Below are 18,914 nucleotides of genomic sequence, written 5' to 3'. Positions count from 1 at the left end.
CTACTCAGACACCGATCAAAATAGTGGGTGCCCAAGGTACCCAGACTTCTGTTTACTTTCAGAACTCAGGGTCCCCATGGCCCCTCCTCAAATTTGGTAATTTGCTAGGCTGACTCCCAGAACTCAGGAAAATTGTTTACCTACTGTTAACGGTTTATATACTAAAGGATGCATCTGAGGAACAGCCAAACAGAAAAGATGCATAGGGCAAGCTATGTGGGAAGGGATGCTGGGCTTGCATGCCCTCTCTGGGTGCACCATTCCCAGAACCTCTGTGTGTTTACCATCCCAGAAATCCTCAGAACCCCACTGTTAGGGTTTTTACAGAGATTTTTATTGTGTAGGCATAATAGATTAATTCACTGGCCATTGATGAATAACTAAATCTCAAGCCCCTCTCCCCTCCCCAGATGTGGGATGGCACAGCTGAAAGTTCCAACCTTCTAATCAAGTCTTGGTCTTTTGGCAACCAACCCCCATCCTGAAGCTATCTAGAGCCCCCAGCCCCCAGTCATCTTATTTGTATACCACAAAGACACTGTGGTCACTCCAGAGATACTGAGGGTCTTAGAAGCTCTTCTGTCTGGAACCAAGGACTAAGACCAAATATTATAATAAAAGATTCTCCTCTCTTCCCTATCACTCAAGAAATTAACAAGGGTTTTAGGAGCTCTGTGCCATTTTAAGAAATATGTATTTCGTCGCTACCAAATATGTTGCAATAACAGTGAAAAGAGTGGAGAACACATAGAAATTCAGACACACCTATGCTCTCAAGAGCTTAGAGTTAAATAACTAACCTTCCCCTCACCATCCCTTGTAAAATCTCCAGGCAGCATTTTCAGTATGACATAGTATATCAGAGAAGATACAGGAAGTAAAGCCAATTCAAGTTGAAAGGCTAATTAGTCAAGCAGGTATGAAAGGGGAATGTCCATGAGGGCAAACAGTGAACAACTAAGCGCTGGCATCTGAGGCGTCACTCGGTTCGCTCAGAAGCGGGTGCATATCTGCATTTAGCCCAATCTTGCACTTCTGCTTGGCCGAAAATGAGGTAGAAAATCAGGCCTAATACACCCACAGCAGCTGAAAGTAAGAAGACATTTCTCCAACCAAGCTCTGGATCCTGGAGGCAGGAAACCACAAGTTATCAACAGTCCCCTTGTTCTTGTCCATCCTGCTGCAGAAAGGCTCTGGCACCATGTTCCACTGACCCCACCCCCAACTCTGCCCTAAATTATATATTCCTGGTTGTTCCTAGAATTTCTGGTGCCCAGGGCTTTCCCTCTGCTGGAATGTTACTCCCCTCAGGTAGCCATTTGTCTCACCCATGTGCTTGCTTCCCATTCTTGCTTACTTCCCATTCTTTCCATTCTTACTTTTTCAGCCACCCCATTTAAAACTGTAACCCCACACCCCCCCCCCCTTATATGCCCTACTCTCCTTTCCTGCCTTACTTTTTCTCTTAGCACTTACCATCATTCAGTATATCATGTTTTTGTTTAGCTTATTAGTTTTCTGTTGTTTTTTTTTCCCTACCATATCAACCTTACAAGGGCAGGGACTTTTGTTTTATTCATTTAAACATTGCATGGCCCATTCCAATATTCATTGCATACTTGTTGAATGAATAAGTGAGTAACAAAGAAAAGAAGGGCTATTTGAAAATGTCTATTTTAACAGCAATTTGAGAATTTCTATTGTAAACAGCAATTTGAAAATTTCTATTTTCTGACAGTGTCTTAGGGGCTGGAAGAGAACTGAAGCTTCAAACAAAGAAAGGACTTCATATAAAAAAAATACCCTTTCTTTATTATTCTCTATTCATTTTCCTGGCTTACTGGTAGAAACCGCAAGAAACTTAAAGAATGATTGTCATGTGACTGTCATATACATATTTCTCACAAAAAGTCTGTACCAAGTCTGAGTCATATGAAGTTGTCATCAGATGAATTTGTTTATTCTGACAACTTTAAATGCACCTCCCAGGACAGAAGGTTGTATGAGTGTAAAAACACTATGTAAGGAATACTGGGCAGAGGAATTGCTATACTAACCACTGGTGAACATATGTGAAGGTGCAGATTACGCTTTCACTCTGTCATCTACTCAGCATCTCGCTCATTTGTTCTATAAATATTTGTTGGGTTCCTACATAGGATAACCAACTCTTTCCGGATTGCCTGGAACTTTCAAGGTTTTAGCATTAAAAGCTTCACATCCCAGGAAAGTCCTCAGCCCCAGGCAAATCAGAATGTTGGCTATTCTATACTTTACAATAAATGCTGTGATTATTCCTAGAAATTTTGATGATTAGCATGAGAAACTCATCTAAAAACTTATAAGGCATAAACTCATACAATGGAGCATTCTCCTTCACTTCATACCCTGAACATGTGGTGATTCCTCTGCATGAGATGAGCCTAGGGTGAGAATGAGAGGCTGGGTGACCTTTCTAGGTGATTCTTGTGACTGTCATCATCATCAGAACATTTTACCTTACCTGACTGATCAAAAATCCATTGACCATGGGAGAGATGGCTCCTGCCAGGTAAGAAAAGATCTGTGATAGTGCCCTGAGTAAGGCACTGTGCCTGGAGAAAGCAATATTCCTGTGTAAGCATAGAGTTCATATCAGCTCATCTGTTGCAACTCTGTGTTTATCTGGGGATTCCTGGGGCTGTGTTGGTCCTTAGTCAAACCTGAGTGAAATGTACTGACTAGTGATGCATATAATCCAGTGCCAGGATCTTGGATTTCCAGGGGGGTATAAACTGTACTAACTTGTCAACATTCTTTATACCAAATGCACAAATTGATGGCTGGCACCTACTTTATATGTTCTCTTGGCTTCTGCTAAGAAGCCTTGTTTTTAGGTATAAAAGATCTCTCATTGGATGAGACATTGGCTCCCCTAAGACCAAGGTATCTCCCATGTAATTTGGTGGTTCATTATCTGAAGATGAAGTGTGTCCTGTTGACTGTGAACGGTCCGTGGATGGTCCCTGGGAGCTACATTTGGAAGTCTCACTCATCTCTGATATTTCCTATATCAGAGGTAAATGTTTCTCCTGCTATCCTCTATCTATATTAAAGGCTTACATAAGCATACCCTCTGAAGTTTATGAGTCCTTTCAGTGACCCAGTCCTGTGTAACTGCTGCATTCCCCAACAGAAAGAGCTTGGCAGGAGTCTCCCACAGTTGAACTGTGAGTGCAGCCACTGACTCCTGTTTTCATCTGGAAAAACTAATTTAATAGTGGTTGACGAGCTTTGGGTCCCTTCCAGGAGTTATTTGGATGAGGAGTGGTGCTGAAATTTCCTATGACCCATAGTACATGTCACATTTTACTCGTGTGTGTCAGAGCAGATTACTGGATATGAACTGAACTTCTGTGAGGATCAGGCAAAGGGGTCCCTACCGAGGAGCAATATCCATGAAGTTGACAAGGGCTCCTGATTGGGCGAAGCTTTTGATGGCAGAAGATATTGTCAAGAAGGCTATAGTGGTGCTGAAGCTGGATCTAACCCAGAAAACAGATGTGAAGAGCACAGCTGGGAGGAGAACCCCTGGGGCAAGAGAACAAAGAGTGAATAGGAAGCTTCCCTGAGCATCCCACATCCACCCCCTGTATCCACCTCAGTTCTTACCTATAGTAGTGAAGAGTTTCCTGATGGTACTGAGTCTGAGGATTTTTCTGGAGAGGAGAAAATCTGCCAGTAGACCTCCAGGGACAAGACAGATACAGGCAGAAGCAAACGGCAGGGCTGACAGTATCCCACTCTGAGAACCAGAACTGAGGTGAAGCGCATGCCTCACTACAGCCACCATGACATAGATTGATCCCTGGGTGGATTGTCTACATCTGTAGCTTTTCTTGTATATACATAGCACTTTTAATAAAAACTTAAGTTACTGGAATGAGCCAATATAATTTTAGTGTCTGAGGAAAAATATACATTAAGTTCAATTTGAAAAAAATGGACTAATGTTATCATATGTAAGGATCTTATGGAAATAGATATTAAAAAGAACAAAAGCTCAGTAGAAAAATAGTCAAAGGGTATGAAAGACAAGTTACTGGGGAAAAAAAAGTGATTCCTAAATGTATTAAAAGGTAACCAACCTCATAATAGTAAAATTACTATGAGATAACATTTTGTCAAATTGGCAAGAGTGCAACAGTTTTTTGACTTGATCTGTGGTGATGCCAAGGGGAATCAAGCACTTCCAAATATTAATGCCCCATGGAAGGCAATTTGTTGATAAATATAAAAGTTTATAGAGGAGGGAGATCAAGATGGTGGAGTAAGAGGATGCAAAGCTCACCTCCCTATGAACACATCAAGAATACAAACTACATGTGGAAAAATTCTCACTGAAAACAAACTGGAGACTGGCAGAAAGACTGCTATCCAACCAACACTGTAAGAAAGATCCACACGGAATTGGGTAGAAATGAAGAGAAGTGATCGGATCAGGATTTGCATCCTTAGGAGGGTACACAGAAGAGGGAGAATTACATAGGTTCGGAGATGCTCCCTGGGGAGTGAGTGGTGAGAACCACATACTGAGTGCTACACCCTGGGGTCTGACACCAATAGGACAATTCCCCTTAGCTGATATTTTGAAAAATAGTGGGATTGATAGCCGGACTATTAAAAAAAAGAAGAAAGAGAGAAACCTAGACTCCATTTAGGAAGAGAATGCACACACTAGCTTACTCCCCAAAATAAGGCAGAAGAAGCAGATTGAAACTGACAAGGACTCTGGATGGTTTCCCACCACTGGGTAACACACATCAACCTGAGCAGAGCACCTGCTGCAGCCCCTCTTGCTCCCAATGCAGCTCCACACTGGGGAGAGGGCTGCCATGCCTGAGAAGAGTATGCAGTTGTGAGGGAGAGAGACAGCTCCGACTAAGCGTAACATCTGAACCTTGCTGGTGCCTATGAAGGCAGCAGATCAGAAGCTGTCCCGGACTCTGACTGATGCTGGGACTACCACAGCCCACACCCAAACTCATGCCAAGCACCCACTTCGGCTCCTCTTGCTCCAGCACTGTTTCTCCCTGGGTGAGGGCGCCAGTCCTGGGAGTGGGCAGAGCACACAAAGAAGGAATGTAACCGGATCAGACCAACCCTCAAGGCTTTTGACCCAGAACCTTGGGACGCACCCATCGCCCCACCCCCACACAAACAGTGTGGTGTTGGCTGTCAAACTGAGGAGAAGCCCTGGCTCACAACTGGCTCTTGCTGTAGCCCTTCTACCTCTAGTTCTACCTCCTACTCTTGTGATAGCTACCAGCAAACCATGGGGAAGAGTGACTCATGTTCAACATTGAACCTAGCTTTCCCACCAAAGACACTGGGCGCAACAGACTGCACAGGGATGCTTCTACATAAGCACACCCCTTCAAGTTTGAGATAGGTAACTGTTTCACTTAATTTCATAGATACAGAGAAGATTACGCAAAATGAAAAGACAGAGGAATTTAATTCAAACAGCTAATGAAACAAACAATGTATCAGAGTTCAAATAATTAGTAATAAGAATGCTAATCTGAATTAGAAAAATAAACAGTGATAATTTTAATGAGATAAAAAATATTTTTAAAAAAGAGCCAGCCGGAACTAAAGAATACAATAATTGAAATTAAAAACATACTGAAAAGAATTAACAGACTAGATGATACAGAAGAATGCATATGTGATCTGGAAGATAGAATAATGGAAATCAGCAATCAGAGCTGCAAAAAGAAAGAGTTTAAGAGATCTCATGCTTTGTACTACAAGAGTCCCAGAAGAAGAAGAACAAAAAGAGAGGACAAAAATGTGTATATTTGATAAAATTGTGGCAGAAACCTTTCCAAACCTGAAGAAAGAAATATATTCAGGTACAAGAAGCACAAAGCGTTCCAAACAAGATGAACCTAAACAGAGCCACACCAAGACATATTATAAGCAAAGTGACAAAAATTAAAGATGAAAAGATAATTCTAAAGGCAGCAAGAAAAAGCAGTTATATACAAGGGAACCCCTGTAAGACTATTGTCTGAGTTCCTGCAGAAACTTTGCAGAAACTTCCTTTTGGTTTCAAAAGGAAATGGCATGATGTATTTAAAGTGCTCAAAGGGGAAAACCTGCAACTAGGATACTCTACCCTGCAAGATTATCATTTAGAATTGAAAGAAGAGAAAACTTCTTAGACAAGCAAAAACTAAGAGTTAATCAATACTAAACCTACCCAAAAAGAAATGTTAAAATGTCCTCTCTACGTGAAAAGAAAAGGCTACAACAAGAAGTAAAAATCTATAGGACATAAACTGGCAATTCGATTCTTACATGATATTATACATGTTTCAATGCCATTCTCCCAAATCATCTCACCCTCTCCCTCTCCCTCTGAGTCCAAAAGTCCGCTATACACATCTGTGTCTTTTTTGCTGTCCTGCATACAGGGTCATCATTGCCATCTTTCTAAATTCCATATATATGTGTTAGTATACTGTATTGGTGTTTTTTTTCTGGCTTACTTCACTCTGTATAATTGGCTCCAGTTTCATCCAAGACTGATTCAAGCCAGTCTATGTCCGATGCAGGATACAGCACGCTTAGGGCTGGTACACGGGGATGACCCAGAGAGATGTTGTGGGGAGGGGGGTGGGAGGGGGGTTCATGTTTGGGAACGCATGTACACCCGTGGTGGATTCAGGTCAATGTATGGCAAAACCAATACAGAATTGTAAAGTAAAATAAAAAATAAATTAATAAATTAAAAAAAAAACAATCTATAGGAAAGCATAAGTCCCACTGGTAAAAGAAAATAGTAAAAGCTGTAGATCAACCACTTAATAGTCTAGCATGAATATTAAAAGACAAAAAAAGAAATGTAAAATCAACTATTAAGTGAAAGGATAAGCATAAAGACGTAAAATATGGAATGTAAAAAATACAAAGCATGGAGGAAGGGAGTAAAATTGTAAATCTTTTAGAATGTGTTTGAACTTAAATGACTACCAGTTTAAAACAAGTAGATACAGGTAAACATACATGAGCCTTATAGTAACCACAAATCAGAAACTTACAGTAGACACAGAAGAAAAAAAAAAAGCACGTGAGAGAGAGAAAGGAACACAAGTATACCACTAAAACATCAAACCACAAGGTAATAAACTAAAAATAAAGGCGTAGGAAAGAACTACAGAAATAACCAGGAAACAAGTAACAAAATGGCAATAAGTATATATCGACCAATAATCACTTTAAATGTCAGTGGGCTAAATGCTCCAAACAAAAGACACAGGGCCGGTAATTGGATTAAAAATCAAGACCCATCTGTATGCTGCCTGCAGAGACTCATTTCAGAGTTAAAAGACACATACAGATTGAAAGTGAGGGGATAAGAAAAGATATTTCATGAAAATAGCATGATAAAATGGTGGTAGCAGCACTCAGACAAAATAGACTTTAAAACAAAATCTGGAACAAAAAAACAAAGGAGATTATATAATGATAAAGGGATCAATACAAGAAGATATAACACTTTCTAACATATATGCAATAGGAGCACCTAAATATATAAAGCAAATATTAACAGACATAAAGGGAGAAATTGACAATAATACAATAGTAGTATTAACACATCAGTTACATTAATGGACAAATAATGCAGACAGAAAATCAGTAAGGAAACAGTGGTCATAAATGACACAATAGACCAGTTGGGTTTATAGGACATTCCATCCAGAAACAGCAGAATACACATTGAAAAGTTGCACTTGAAAAGTTCTCCAGAATGGATCACATGTCAGGCTACAAAACAAGTTTCAACAAATTTTACAGGATAGAAATTGTATCAAGCATTTTTCCCAACCACAATGGTATGAAACTAGAAATCAATTATAGGAAGAAAAAATAGGGAAAACAAACGTGGAGACCAAAGAACATTCTACTTTTTAAAAAAGTGTCAATGAAGAAATCAAAGAGGTAATCAGAGTACCTTGAGGCAAATGAAAATGGAACCACCATACTCCAAAATCCATGAGATGCAGCCAAAGCAATTCTAAGAAAACAATGAAAACACGACAACTCAAAACCCATGGGATGCAGCCAAAGCAGTTCTAAGAGGGAAGTTTATAGCAATACAATCCTACCTCAAGAAACAAGAAAAACATCTAATAGACAACCTAACTTTACACCTAAAACAACTGGAAAAAGAAGAACAAAAAAACTCCAAAATTAATAGAAGGAATGAAATCATAAAGATCCAAGCAGAAATAAAAATAAATGAAAGAAACAATACTAAAGATTAAAAAAACTGAAAGCTGGTTCTTTGAGAAGATAAAATTGACAAACCTTTGGCCAGACACATCAAGAAAAAAAGAATCACATCAAAATTAGAAATGAAAAAGGAAAGGTTACAACAGACAATGCAGAATTACAAAGGATTATAAGAAACTATTATGAACAACTATATGGCAATAAAATGGATAACCTGGAAGAAATGGACAGATGGACAGATTCTTAGAAAAGTTCAATCTTCCAAGACTGAACCAGGAAGTAATAGAAATTATTAACAACCCAACTACAAGCACTGAAATTGAAGCTGTGGTCAAAAATCTCCCCCCCCCCCGCCCCAAAAAGCCCAGAACCAGATGACTTCACAGGAGAATTCTGTCAAACATTTAGAAAAGAGTTAATGTCTATCCTTCTAAAACTGTTTCAAAAAATTTCAGAGGAAGGAACACTCCAAACTCATTCTACAAGGCCACCATCACCCTGAAACTAAAACCAGACAAAGACAACACACACACACACACACACACACAAAAAAAAAACTACAGGCCAGTGTCAGTGATGAACATAGATGCAAAAATCCTGAACAAAATTTTAGCAAACAGAATTCAGCAACACATAAAAAAGCTCATACACCATAATCAAGTTAGGTTTATTCCAGGGATGCAAGGATTATTCAGTATATGCAAATCATTAACAAATTGAAGGATTAAAAACCTTCAATGATAATCTCAATAGATGCAGAAAAAGCCTTTGACAAAACTCAGCACCCATTTATGATTAAAACTCTTGAAAAAATGGGCATAGAGGGAACCTACCTCAACATAGTAAAGGCCATTTATGATAGTATTGTAGCAGTAGTGAAAGTCACTCAGTCGTGTCCAACTCTTAGGACCCCATGGACTGTAGCCTGCCAGGTTCCTCTGTCCATGGGATTCTCTAGGCAAGAATACTGGGGTGGGTTGCCATTTCCTTCTCCAGGGGATCTTCCCGATCCAGGAATCAAATCCATGTCTCCTGCATTGCAGGCAGATTCTTTACCAACTAAGCTAGGAGAGAAGCCCTATATATGATAAGCCTATAACAAACATTATTCTCAATGGTGGAAAACTGAAAGCATTCCCCCTAAAATCAGGAACAAGACAAGGGTGTCCACTTTTACGACTATTATTCAACATAGTTCTGGAAGTCCTAGCTACAGCCATCAGAGAAGAAAAAGAAAAGGAATCCAGATTGGAAAAGAAGAAGAAAATCTCTCACTGTTTGCAGATGACATGATACTGTAGATAGAAAAACCTAAAGATAGTATCAGAAAATTACCAGAGCTAATCAGTGAATTAAGCAAAGTTGCAGGATACAAAATCAATGCACAGAAATCACTTGCATTTTAATATGCTAACAATGAAAATTAGAGAAATTAAGAAAAAAATCCTATTCACCATTGCAACAAAAAGATATCTGGAATAAACTTACCTAAGGAGACAAAAGAACTGTCCACAGAAAATTATAAGACACTAATGAAAGAAATCAAAGATGACATAAACTGATGGAGAGATATTCCATGATCCTGGATAGGAAGAATCAACATTTTGAAAATGACTATGCTACCAAACACAATCTACAGATTTAGTGCAATCCCTATCAAATTGCCAATGACATTTTTCACAGAACTAGAACAAAAAATTTCACAATTCATATGGAAACACAAAAGACCTCTAGTAGCCAAAGCAGTCTTGAGAAAGAAGAATGGAGCTGGAGGAAATCAACCTTCCTGAGTTCAGATTATACTACAAAGCTACAGTCATCAAGACAGTATGGTACTGGCACAAAAACAGAAATATAGACCAGTGGAACAAGATAGAAAGCCCAGAAATAAACCCATGCACCTATGGGTACCTTATTTTTGACAAAAGAGTCAAGAACATACAATGAGGCAAAGATAGCCTCTTCAACAAATGGTGCTGGGAAAACTGGACCACTATGTGTAAAAGAATGAAATTAGAACACGCCCTAACACCATACACAAAGGTAAACTCAAAATGGATTAAAGACGTAAATGTAAACCAGAAACTATAAAACTATTAGAGGAAAACATAGGCAGAAGACTTGGCATAAATCAAAGCAAGATCCTCTATGATCCACCTCCTAGAGTAATGGAAATGAAAACAAAATAAACAAGTGGGACCTGATTAAACATAAAAACTTTTGCACAGCAAAGGAAACTATAAAGAAAATGAAAAGACAACCCTCAGAATGGGAGAAAACAATAACAAATGAAACAATTGACAAAGGATTAATTTCCAAAATATACAAGCAGCTCATACAACTCAATACCAGAAAAACAAACAACCCAATCAAAAAGTGGGGAAAAGACCTAAACAGATATTTCTCCAAAGAAGACAAACAGATGGCTAACAAACACATGGAAAGATGCTCAACATCACTCATTATTAGAGAAATGCAAATCAAAACTACAATGAGATCACCTCACACCAGTCAGAATGGCCATCATCAAAAAGTCTACAGACAGTAAATGCTGGAGAGGGTGTGAAGAAAAGGGAATGCTGTTGCACTGTTGGTGGGAATGTAAATTGATACAGCCACTATGGAAGATGGTATGGAGATTCCTTAAAAAACTAGGAATAAAACCACCATATGACCTAGCAATCCCACTCCTAGGCATATACCCTCAGGAAACCAAAATTGAAAAAGACACATGTATCCCATTGTTCATTGCAGCACTACTTACGATAGCTATAACGTGGAAGGAGCCTAGATGCCCATTGATAGATGAATGGATAAAGAAGTTGTAGTACATATACACAATGGAATATTACTCAGCCATAAAAAGGAACACCTTTGAGTCAGTTCTAATGAGGTGAATGAACCTAGAACCTATTATACAGAGTGAAGTAAGTCAGAAAGAGAAAGATAAATATCATATTCTAATGCATATATACAGAATCTAGAAAAATGGTACTGAAGAATTTCCTTATAGGGCAGCAGTGGAGAAACAGACATAGAGAATAGACTTATGGACATGGGGAGAAGGGAAGAGAGGGTGAGATGTATGGAAAGAGTAACATGGAAACTTACATTACCTTATGTAAAATACATAGCCAACGGAAATTTGCTGTATGGCTCAGGAAACTCAAACCTGGGCTCTGTATCAACCTAGAGGGATGGGATGGGGAGGGAGATGGGAGGGAGGTTCAAAAGGGAGGGGCTATATGTATACCTATGACTGATTCATGTTGAGATTTGACAGAAAACAATACAATTCTGTAAAGCATTTATCATTCAAGGGGGGAAAAAAAACAGTTCTAAGAGCAAAGTTTATGGCCTTTCTCAAGAAAAATCTCAAAATCTGGTATTTGAAAGAACAAAAAGTGTCCAGAGTCAGCAGAAGGAAGGAAATAATAAAAATTTAAAAGGAAATAAAATATAGATAAGAAATAAACAGCTATGGAAAAGATCTGTGAAACCAAAAGTTGGTTTTTCCAAAGGATAAACAAACTTGATACAGAGCCAAGATTACCAAGAAGAAAAGAGAGAGGACCCAAATAAAATAAGAAATCAAAGAGGAAAAATAACACTCAATACCATAAATACAAAAAAAAAATACAATGAACAGTTATATGCCAACAATTTGGACAATCTAGAAGAAATAGATACATTTCTAGAAACATACCTGACTGAACCAAGAATAGACAGTCTGAACAGACCAATCAGTAGTGATGAAATTGAATTTGTAATTAAAATAATAAACTCCCAGTAACAAAAGTTCAGGACAAAATGGCTTCACAGGGGAGTTCTATCAAACATATAAAGAAGAGCTCATACCTACATTTCTCAAACTATTCCCAAAAAATGGAAGGGGTGGGGGAAACACTCCCAAATTCATTCTATGAGGCCACCATTACCCTATACCAAAACCAGGTAAAGACCCTACAATAAAAGAAAATTACAGGCCAATATCCTGATTAATATAGAAAATACCCTAAACAAAATATTAACAAACCAAATTTGATGATATAAAAAAGAATCATACCTAATGATCAAGTAAGATTTATTCCAGGAATACAAGGATGGGTCAGTATTCACAAATCAATCAATGTGAGACATCATGTTAATAGAAGGAATGGTAAAAATCACATAATCAATAGATGCAGAATAAAAGCATTTGATAGTTTAATAGCCATTCATGATAAAAATTCTCATCAAAATTGGGACATATCTCAACAGAAGGCTGAGAAAACGGCAGTTTGGGGACAGGAATGAGAGTAAGATTTTTCACCATATCTTTTTATATATATTTTAAATGTTATTATTTCAATTCCTAAATCAAAATGTTATTAAAGAAAATCCAAAATCCTTTGTTGTACATAAACCAGACAATGAAAAGGATCTCACTGTCAAATGGTCCAAGATGTTTATTTTACAGATGAGTATACCAAAGCCTGGAGAAGGAAATGGCAACCCACTCCAGTATTCTTGCCTGGGAAATTCCATGGACAGAGGAGCCTTGCCAACTATAGTCCATGAGGTTGCAAAGAGTCAGGCACAACAAAGAGTGGGCAAAGAGTTGTAGTGACAAAAACAATAACAAACCAGGACCATCAAGGTTACTGAGAAAAATACCCTGAGACCAATGGGACTCAAGACCTCTTGATTTCTCAAGCTGGGGAAACCCTACTGTCTGTTCTCAACTTGCCCTTCTAATCATTCCCTTATCACCCTCTTCCTCAGCCTTGGCTTCTGAGATTAAAAAGGCTACCCCACTTCACACCAGGGACCAATCGCTTCCAACAGTCGGCCTCAGGGTGTCTAGCTCTCAGCACTGGCATCCTGCTTGTCTAGACCTCCTGTCTCCTGATTCCTTTGCCTAGGATTCTGGTTTCAATTACCTGCTGCTAGCTCCCCCCTTCCTCCTTTGGGAAGACCCATAGCTACTGTGTCCTTGGGCTTTCTGATCTCAGGACCTCCAGACTGTTTGCATGTATGCTGTCTAGACTCTGACCTTGGGAAAGGTCAGTTCTTTGTTGACCACTTAGCATGGTTTCACCAGATGAGCCCCACTTTTTGTACAAAGGATAAGAATGAAACACTAATTCAGTAACCTAGTGTAGTGTCACTAACAAGCTAGAAGATGATACACCCTTCACCACTTTCAAGACACTCAGATGGCAGGAATTGATAGGCTCTTTTCAGCCATTCAGAGCATCTGTTCACTTTGTGAAAATGTGTACAGAAAAAGAAAATGTCTACATATTGTATAGACAGCTGTACACATGTGCAGTTTTCACACTTTTCTTTATATATGTTACATTGGAATAAAATGTTTATTTTCCACAAGTTTTTGGTACAAGTCCTATTTGGAACTTTATGTCCTTTTAATGTCACTACATTGTTTATGCTTCTCTGTCACAGCCTTCTCAAAGGCAAATTTTTATTGTTTTATCACTTATGCTGCCAGCAGAATGTCTTGTTTGCAAATGTTGATTGGATTGAACATAAACATTTCTGCATAGGTCCCTTAAAAAGTATGCTATTCTGTGAATGGCAAGTTGACCTAGAGCCATACCATTCTGCCCCCAATAAGCAGTAGGACACGTTGAGTTGAATCAGAATTCAAGTGAATCAGGTATCATTTCCTCCATGAAGACCCTTGGCCTAAACCTGTGACTGTAGGAGAGAGAAGAAGGGATTATATATAAAGCAACAGAAGAACAGAATGAGTTTTCTCTGTACTTACATCTACGATGTTAGCTTGAAGTACAGAGGTGATGAATGTTGGTAAGTATGACGTCTGGACAAAAAAATGCCAGTAATCACTGAAGTAAAAGATGAGAATGCTCCAAAGTGGTAGTGATTTGATCATAGCTTTAGTGGGAAGAGACCAGCCTGGTGGAGAACCCTGGAAGAAAGTACATATCAATATCAGATATGTATCTGAAGATCAGAGCTCTGCTCTACTGAAGTCTTCACCACTGAGTCATCCAGACAGACATGGGGAAGTGGCAGAGGAGTTCCCCAGTGCACCTCTTGAGCCAGTGAACAGACGATATATTCCTTCTCTCTAGTGCTAATAAATGGATGATTCACAGGGTCATCATAAATGACAGCAAACCAGAGAAAAGAACAGACACAGCCAATTCCACCTTTAAAAAGAAAAAAAAAAGTTATACTTAGCACAGAATTGGACTTCTATCAGTTTGATTCTGCCTTGAGATGATTCCTGTGGTTAACATAATTGCCCCATACTCCCCTCCTTCCTGCACGTATCCCTTGCATAGGCTTATCATAGATGGAGGGTACTTCCTTACCACATGACTTTTGTCTTGGCCATGTAACTTGCTTTTGCCAGTGGCATGGGGCTATTCAGAGGCTAGGCTTTAGGAAGCACTGCGTTTTTTCACTTGTCCTCTTGTGCCTTAGCCATTAGCATGGGAAGAGCATGCTCCAGCTCGTCCACTCTCTAAGGCAGATGAGAGACACAGAGAGCAGACCTGCCGAGCTGTCCCACAAAACTAAGAGACTAAATGGTTGTTTAAAATTACTGAGTTTGGGGAGGTTTTGAAATGCACCAGTAGTAAGGCTGTACATTGTTGCTAAAAGTTATTAGTGTGTTCATCCCATGTGCTTGAAAGTGCCCTCACTGTTGAAGTTACCAGTCAGCATCCCCCCTACTAGTCATGCTTCACAAAGTTTATGTTTTATTAAATCTTTTATTATTTATCTTTAACACTTAATGGTTAGCAGCAGTATATATAGTATATATGCAGCGGATTACCCAGGTAATTTCTGGATATAGAATGAAATTAATCCTCAGTAAAGAAATTGTGTAATATATACATTATTACAGTGTTGGACAACTCAATATTATTAGTATTGAGTGGAAACATTCATTCCCTTTTTAGAATCTTAAGGGAGTCTTCTTCTCTTCACTTGTTAGCTTGTTGTTTATACAGTCCTTCCCAAATATAGAACAGCCACCATATACAAGGCATTTTGCTACATGTTGAGAATATAAGAGTATAACGACATGATCTTGTCATCAAGGAACTTAAAAGCAAGAGGGGAGGGGAGAGAGAGATGAAAATGAGCTCTGTTGCATGTTGAGGATGGAGGATGTTAACATTGATTCAGCAATATTTAGTGAGTTCTTATTTTATGTATATTATTTACCTTTTCCCAAAACCAGGAGCACAGTAAGCCTTTCTCATTCCCTGAAAATTTTGTAACCTGCCCTTCTGGAAGTTTCCATGACAAAGCTTTTGAAGGCTCATATGCTATAGTATAGTAAACAATCTTCATACGCTTTTATTCTCAGCAGAATTACTGACCTGATGTTATAAGAATCCTGGATCTAAGACTATTATCCTCTAATGAAAACACCAATGAGACCAGTAAGTTCCGCTGGAATCAGGCAGTTTGCAGATGGGATTCCGGAGAATGTTCAAAAATCAAACACAAAGATTAGCTATATGGTAGAATGTCACCTCTGGAACACTGTGATCTTCGGAAACTTCTCCAACATCTCTATATTATTGTCCACTCCTGAGCCTCACATGATCTGCTCTGTCCTGCAGCCTCTACTGATTGACTCTCTACTCCAATCAGTACTTTACCTATGATTACGTCATATTGGGTTTCCCAGGTGGCAGAGATAAAGAATCTGCCTGCCAATGCAGGAGACATGGAGTTTAACCCCTATCAGGCAGATCCCCTAGAGAAGGAAATGACAACCTACTCTTATATTCTTGCCTGGGAAATCCCATGGACAGAGGAGCCTGGCAGGCTACAGTCCATGGGGTCACAAAGAGTCTGACACACCTGAGCAACTGAGCATGGATGAAGGTCAAATTCCCATAATTTTCTGGTTGTAGTAATAACAGAAATTTAAAAGAATGTACTGAATAAAGTTTTGTTGTTTAGTTGCTAAGTCGTGTCTTAGCAACCCCATGGACTGTAGCCCACCGGGCTCCTGTGTCAATGGAATTTCCCAAGCAGGAATACTGGAGTGGGTTGCCATTTCCTTCTCCAGGGGATCTTCCTGATCCAGGGATTGAACCCATGTCTCCTGCATTGGCATGCAGATTCTTTACTGCTGAACAACTGAGGAAGCATTAAACAAACAGCATAACTAAAAATATAATCTCACTAAGATTACATTTGCAGCATTTATGAAAGAAATCCCTCTGAGGTCCTTTGTGGGTTCAATTTAGAAGCAAGAAGGAACATTATGATGCCTTTAAACTCATCAGGTTATTCTAGCTATACATTCAGGATATTAAAACTTAAATGTCACTTAAAAGATTCACCATATGATTAGCTCTGAACATTATCTACTAGGATTTGGTTAACCATAGATGACCTGCATCACAGAAATCATGCCCAGCAGTCTCAGTCATAAAACAAAATTCTGAGATTTGAAAAGCACAAACTCACCAAAGATATAGAAAACATAAGGCCATCCTATAGTCTGGCAGAGGTAACCACCGACAAGGAAGATGAGGAAACAGCCCAGCACTGACCCTAAACAGAAAATGTGAGGATGTTCTGGGTGAGAAGGTCAGACTCAAGACTCTAGATGCTTCCTATAGACCAACGTCATTACAAAGCTAAGCTGCAACCCAGGCTACCTAAGTTAGATTCTGCTCCTTCACTCAGTAGCCTTGTAATTCTGGAAAAGTCATCAGTCTGTGTCTCTTATTCCCTTATGTGTGAAATGGAAATAATTATATGTTACTGAGTTACACGATTGCTTTGAGACTAAAATGAAATTAAAAGCCCTTGCAAGAATGGTGCCCAGGAAGCTTTTGGTTATGATCAAGAAAGATAGGATAGTTTAGGTTAGCTCCTGTGAAGCAGGGAGACAGAGTACTTAGGGTGTAAGGTTTGGCTTCTGTTGATAGGCTGTGGCAGAGTACTCTTGGACAGAGCATAGTGAAAGTCGCTAAAAAGCCATGTCCAACTCTGTCCAGTCTACCCAGTGCCGTTTAAGTGTCTGACTTTTGCAACTCCATGGACTATACAGTCCATGAAATTCTCTAGGCCGGAATATCAGAGTGTGTGGCCTTTCCCTTCTCCAGGGCATCTTTCCAACTCAGGGATCAAACCTAGGTCTCCCGCATTGCAGGCAGATTTTTTACCAGCTCAGCCACAAGGGACAGGGTATACAAGGTGATAATTACGGTATCAATTACCTGCTATAGCAATGGTGATGAGCTGACTCCTTTCTTGTGGTGGAGCCCATCTAGCCCAGATTGAATACTGACTTGTTAATAACGCAACCTGAAATAAAAAGTTGATTCTTGGCTCTCTGAGGTCATTTTGGAACCTAATTCTACGTGTACTTAGGAAAGGTCTTGGTACCTGGACTATGCCTTGGATGACCCGTAGGACAATGAGCACAGTCACTCCAGTATCAGCTGCTAGTGGAGTGAAGAGGGCCAGGACTGAGGTAATAAACATGCAGGTACCAGACAAATACCTGGTTCCAAATACTTCAGCCATATAGCTACTGGGAATTGGAGCCAAGAATGAGCCATAGTTGAGTGAGCTGAGGATGATCCCCTGAATTTCAGGACTCCAGTCATACACAGCAGCCTAGATGACAAAGAGAAACTCACTGTTTGACTAGAGACTCAACAGTTTTTATCGTGAGGACTTAAGATGCAAGAAAATGATTGGCAGTTCTCTTTCCTTTTACCTCTCTCCAATTCCTCAATCTACCAATTTTATCAGTAAAACCTAAATATATGCCCAATATACTGTTTCCCTTACTCACTTTCCCCAGCTACACAATTAACTGAGAACTTGTAAAGAAAGAAAACTTACAAAGAAGAAGGCATTATAGGCAAGGTAATAAAAAAAAATATGTGAAGAAAGAGAAAAATAGACATAAATCTGTAGAACTTACTTTTTGGTGATTTTCATCATTGTAGGGGAAGAATTTACCTCCACTAAATGCTAAAGATCTGTTCCTTTCATTCTAATTGTAATCCCTAGGTACACTTATAGACACTAGTATAAAATCTCAGATGCATATTATGCTTTTGTGTAATATGGTTCTTTGAACATAGTATATCTTAGCACATAACTCTTTAGGTCAAAACATTTGAGTCAAAGAAAGGATCCAGAGTTTCATTAAACTTACCACTGCCTTAGATTCGTTCAGAGTTTCATTCCAGTTGTCCTGGGAGTCAATGGGTGGCCTCTCTGTGGAGGCATTGGGTGAACTGGGCAGAGCTGTGTTGTTCACCATAACTGGCAAGGCAATGCTCATGTTCATTTGTTGGGTGGAAATCGAAAGATTACACAGATGCAGGATAAGCGCTAGCCCATGTCGAACTGAACAAAAGCCTGAGACAAGAAGTACAGAAAGTCTTACAAAGAGTGCTTTTGTCCCACCCTACCTAAGTCTGGATGTGGAAGAAGATTGCAGCCCGTCTGTGAAGCAGAAATGCAGAGAGAGCAGAAGTGACTGTCAGTGTTCAGCAAACACCTGTACCCCTTGGAGTACGGGGGTGGGGAGTGGATAACTCCATCAGAACCATTATTTAAGTAGAGACTTGAAGAATATATGGAATTGGCCAGAGCAAACAAAAGAA

At 39.3% G+C, this 18,914-nt stretch overlaps 2 protein-coding genes across 2 annotated transcripts in view; one reads left to right on the top strand and one right to left on the bottom strand.

Annotated features, from left to right (window-relative positions):
• The window catches only part of SLC17A1 (solute carrier family 17 member 1), a 51,542-nt gene extending 48,431 nt beyond the window's left edge, over positions 1-3,111 (top strand). The window contains exon 13 of the mRNA XM_040250131.1: positions 2,862-3,111. The gene's annotated coding sequence lies outside the window, so the exon portion shown is untranslated. The remainder of the gene's footprint in view (positions 1-2,861) is intronic.
• Positions 313-18,610, bottom strand: SLC17A4 (solute carrier family 17 member 4). The gene is made up of 10 exons (XM_040250133.1): positions 18,461-18,610; positions 17,677-17,910; positions 17,508-17,595; positions 16,750-16,836; positions 14,341-14,459; positions 14,054-14,215; positions 3,652-3,784; positions 3,423-3,570; positions 2,504-2,594; positions 313-1,126 (listed from the first exon to the last, which is right to left on the bottom strand). The coding sequence occupies exons 1-10, from the start codon at positions 18,593-18,595 to the stop codon at positions 980-982; spliced, it is 1,344 nt and encodes a 447-aa protein (XP_040106067.1). The 5' UTR covers positions 18,596-18,610; the 3' UTR covers positions 313-979.
• Between the last annotated feature and the right edge of the window lie 304 nt (positions 18,611-18,914).

Source organism: Oryx dammah, unplaced genomic scaffold (genome assembly GCF_014754425.2).
Source record: "Oryx dammah isolate SB20612 unplaced genomic scaffold, SCBI_Odam_1.1 HiC_scaffold_11, whole genome shotgun sequence".
Lineage (NCBI taxonomy): Eukaryota > Metazoa > Chordata > Mammalia > Artiodactyla > Bovidae > Oryx > Oryx dammah.
This window is presented reverse-complemented; position numbering and strand designations above follow the sequence as displayed.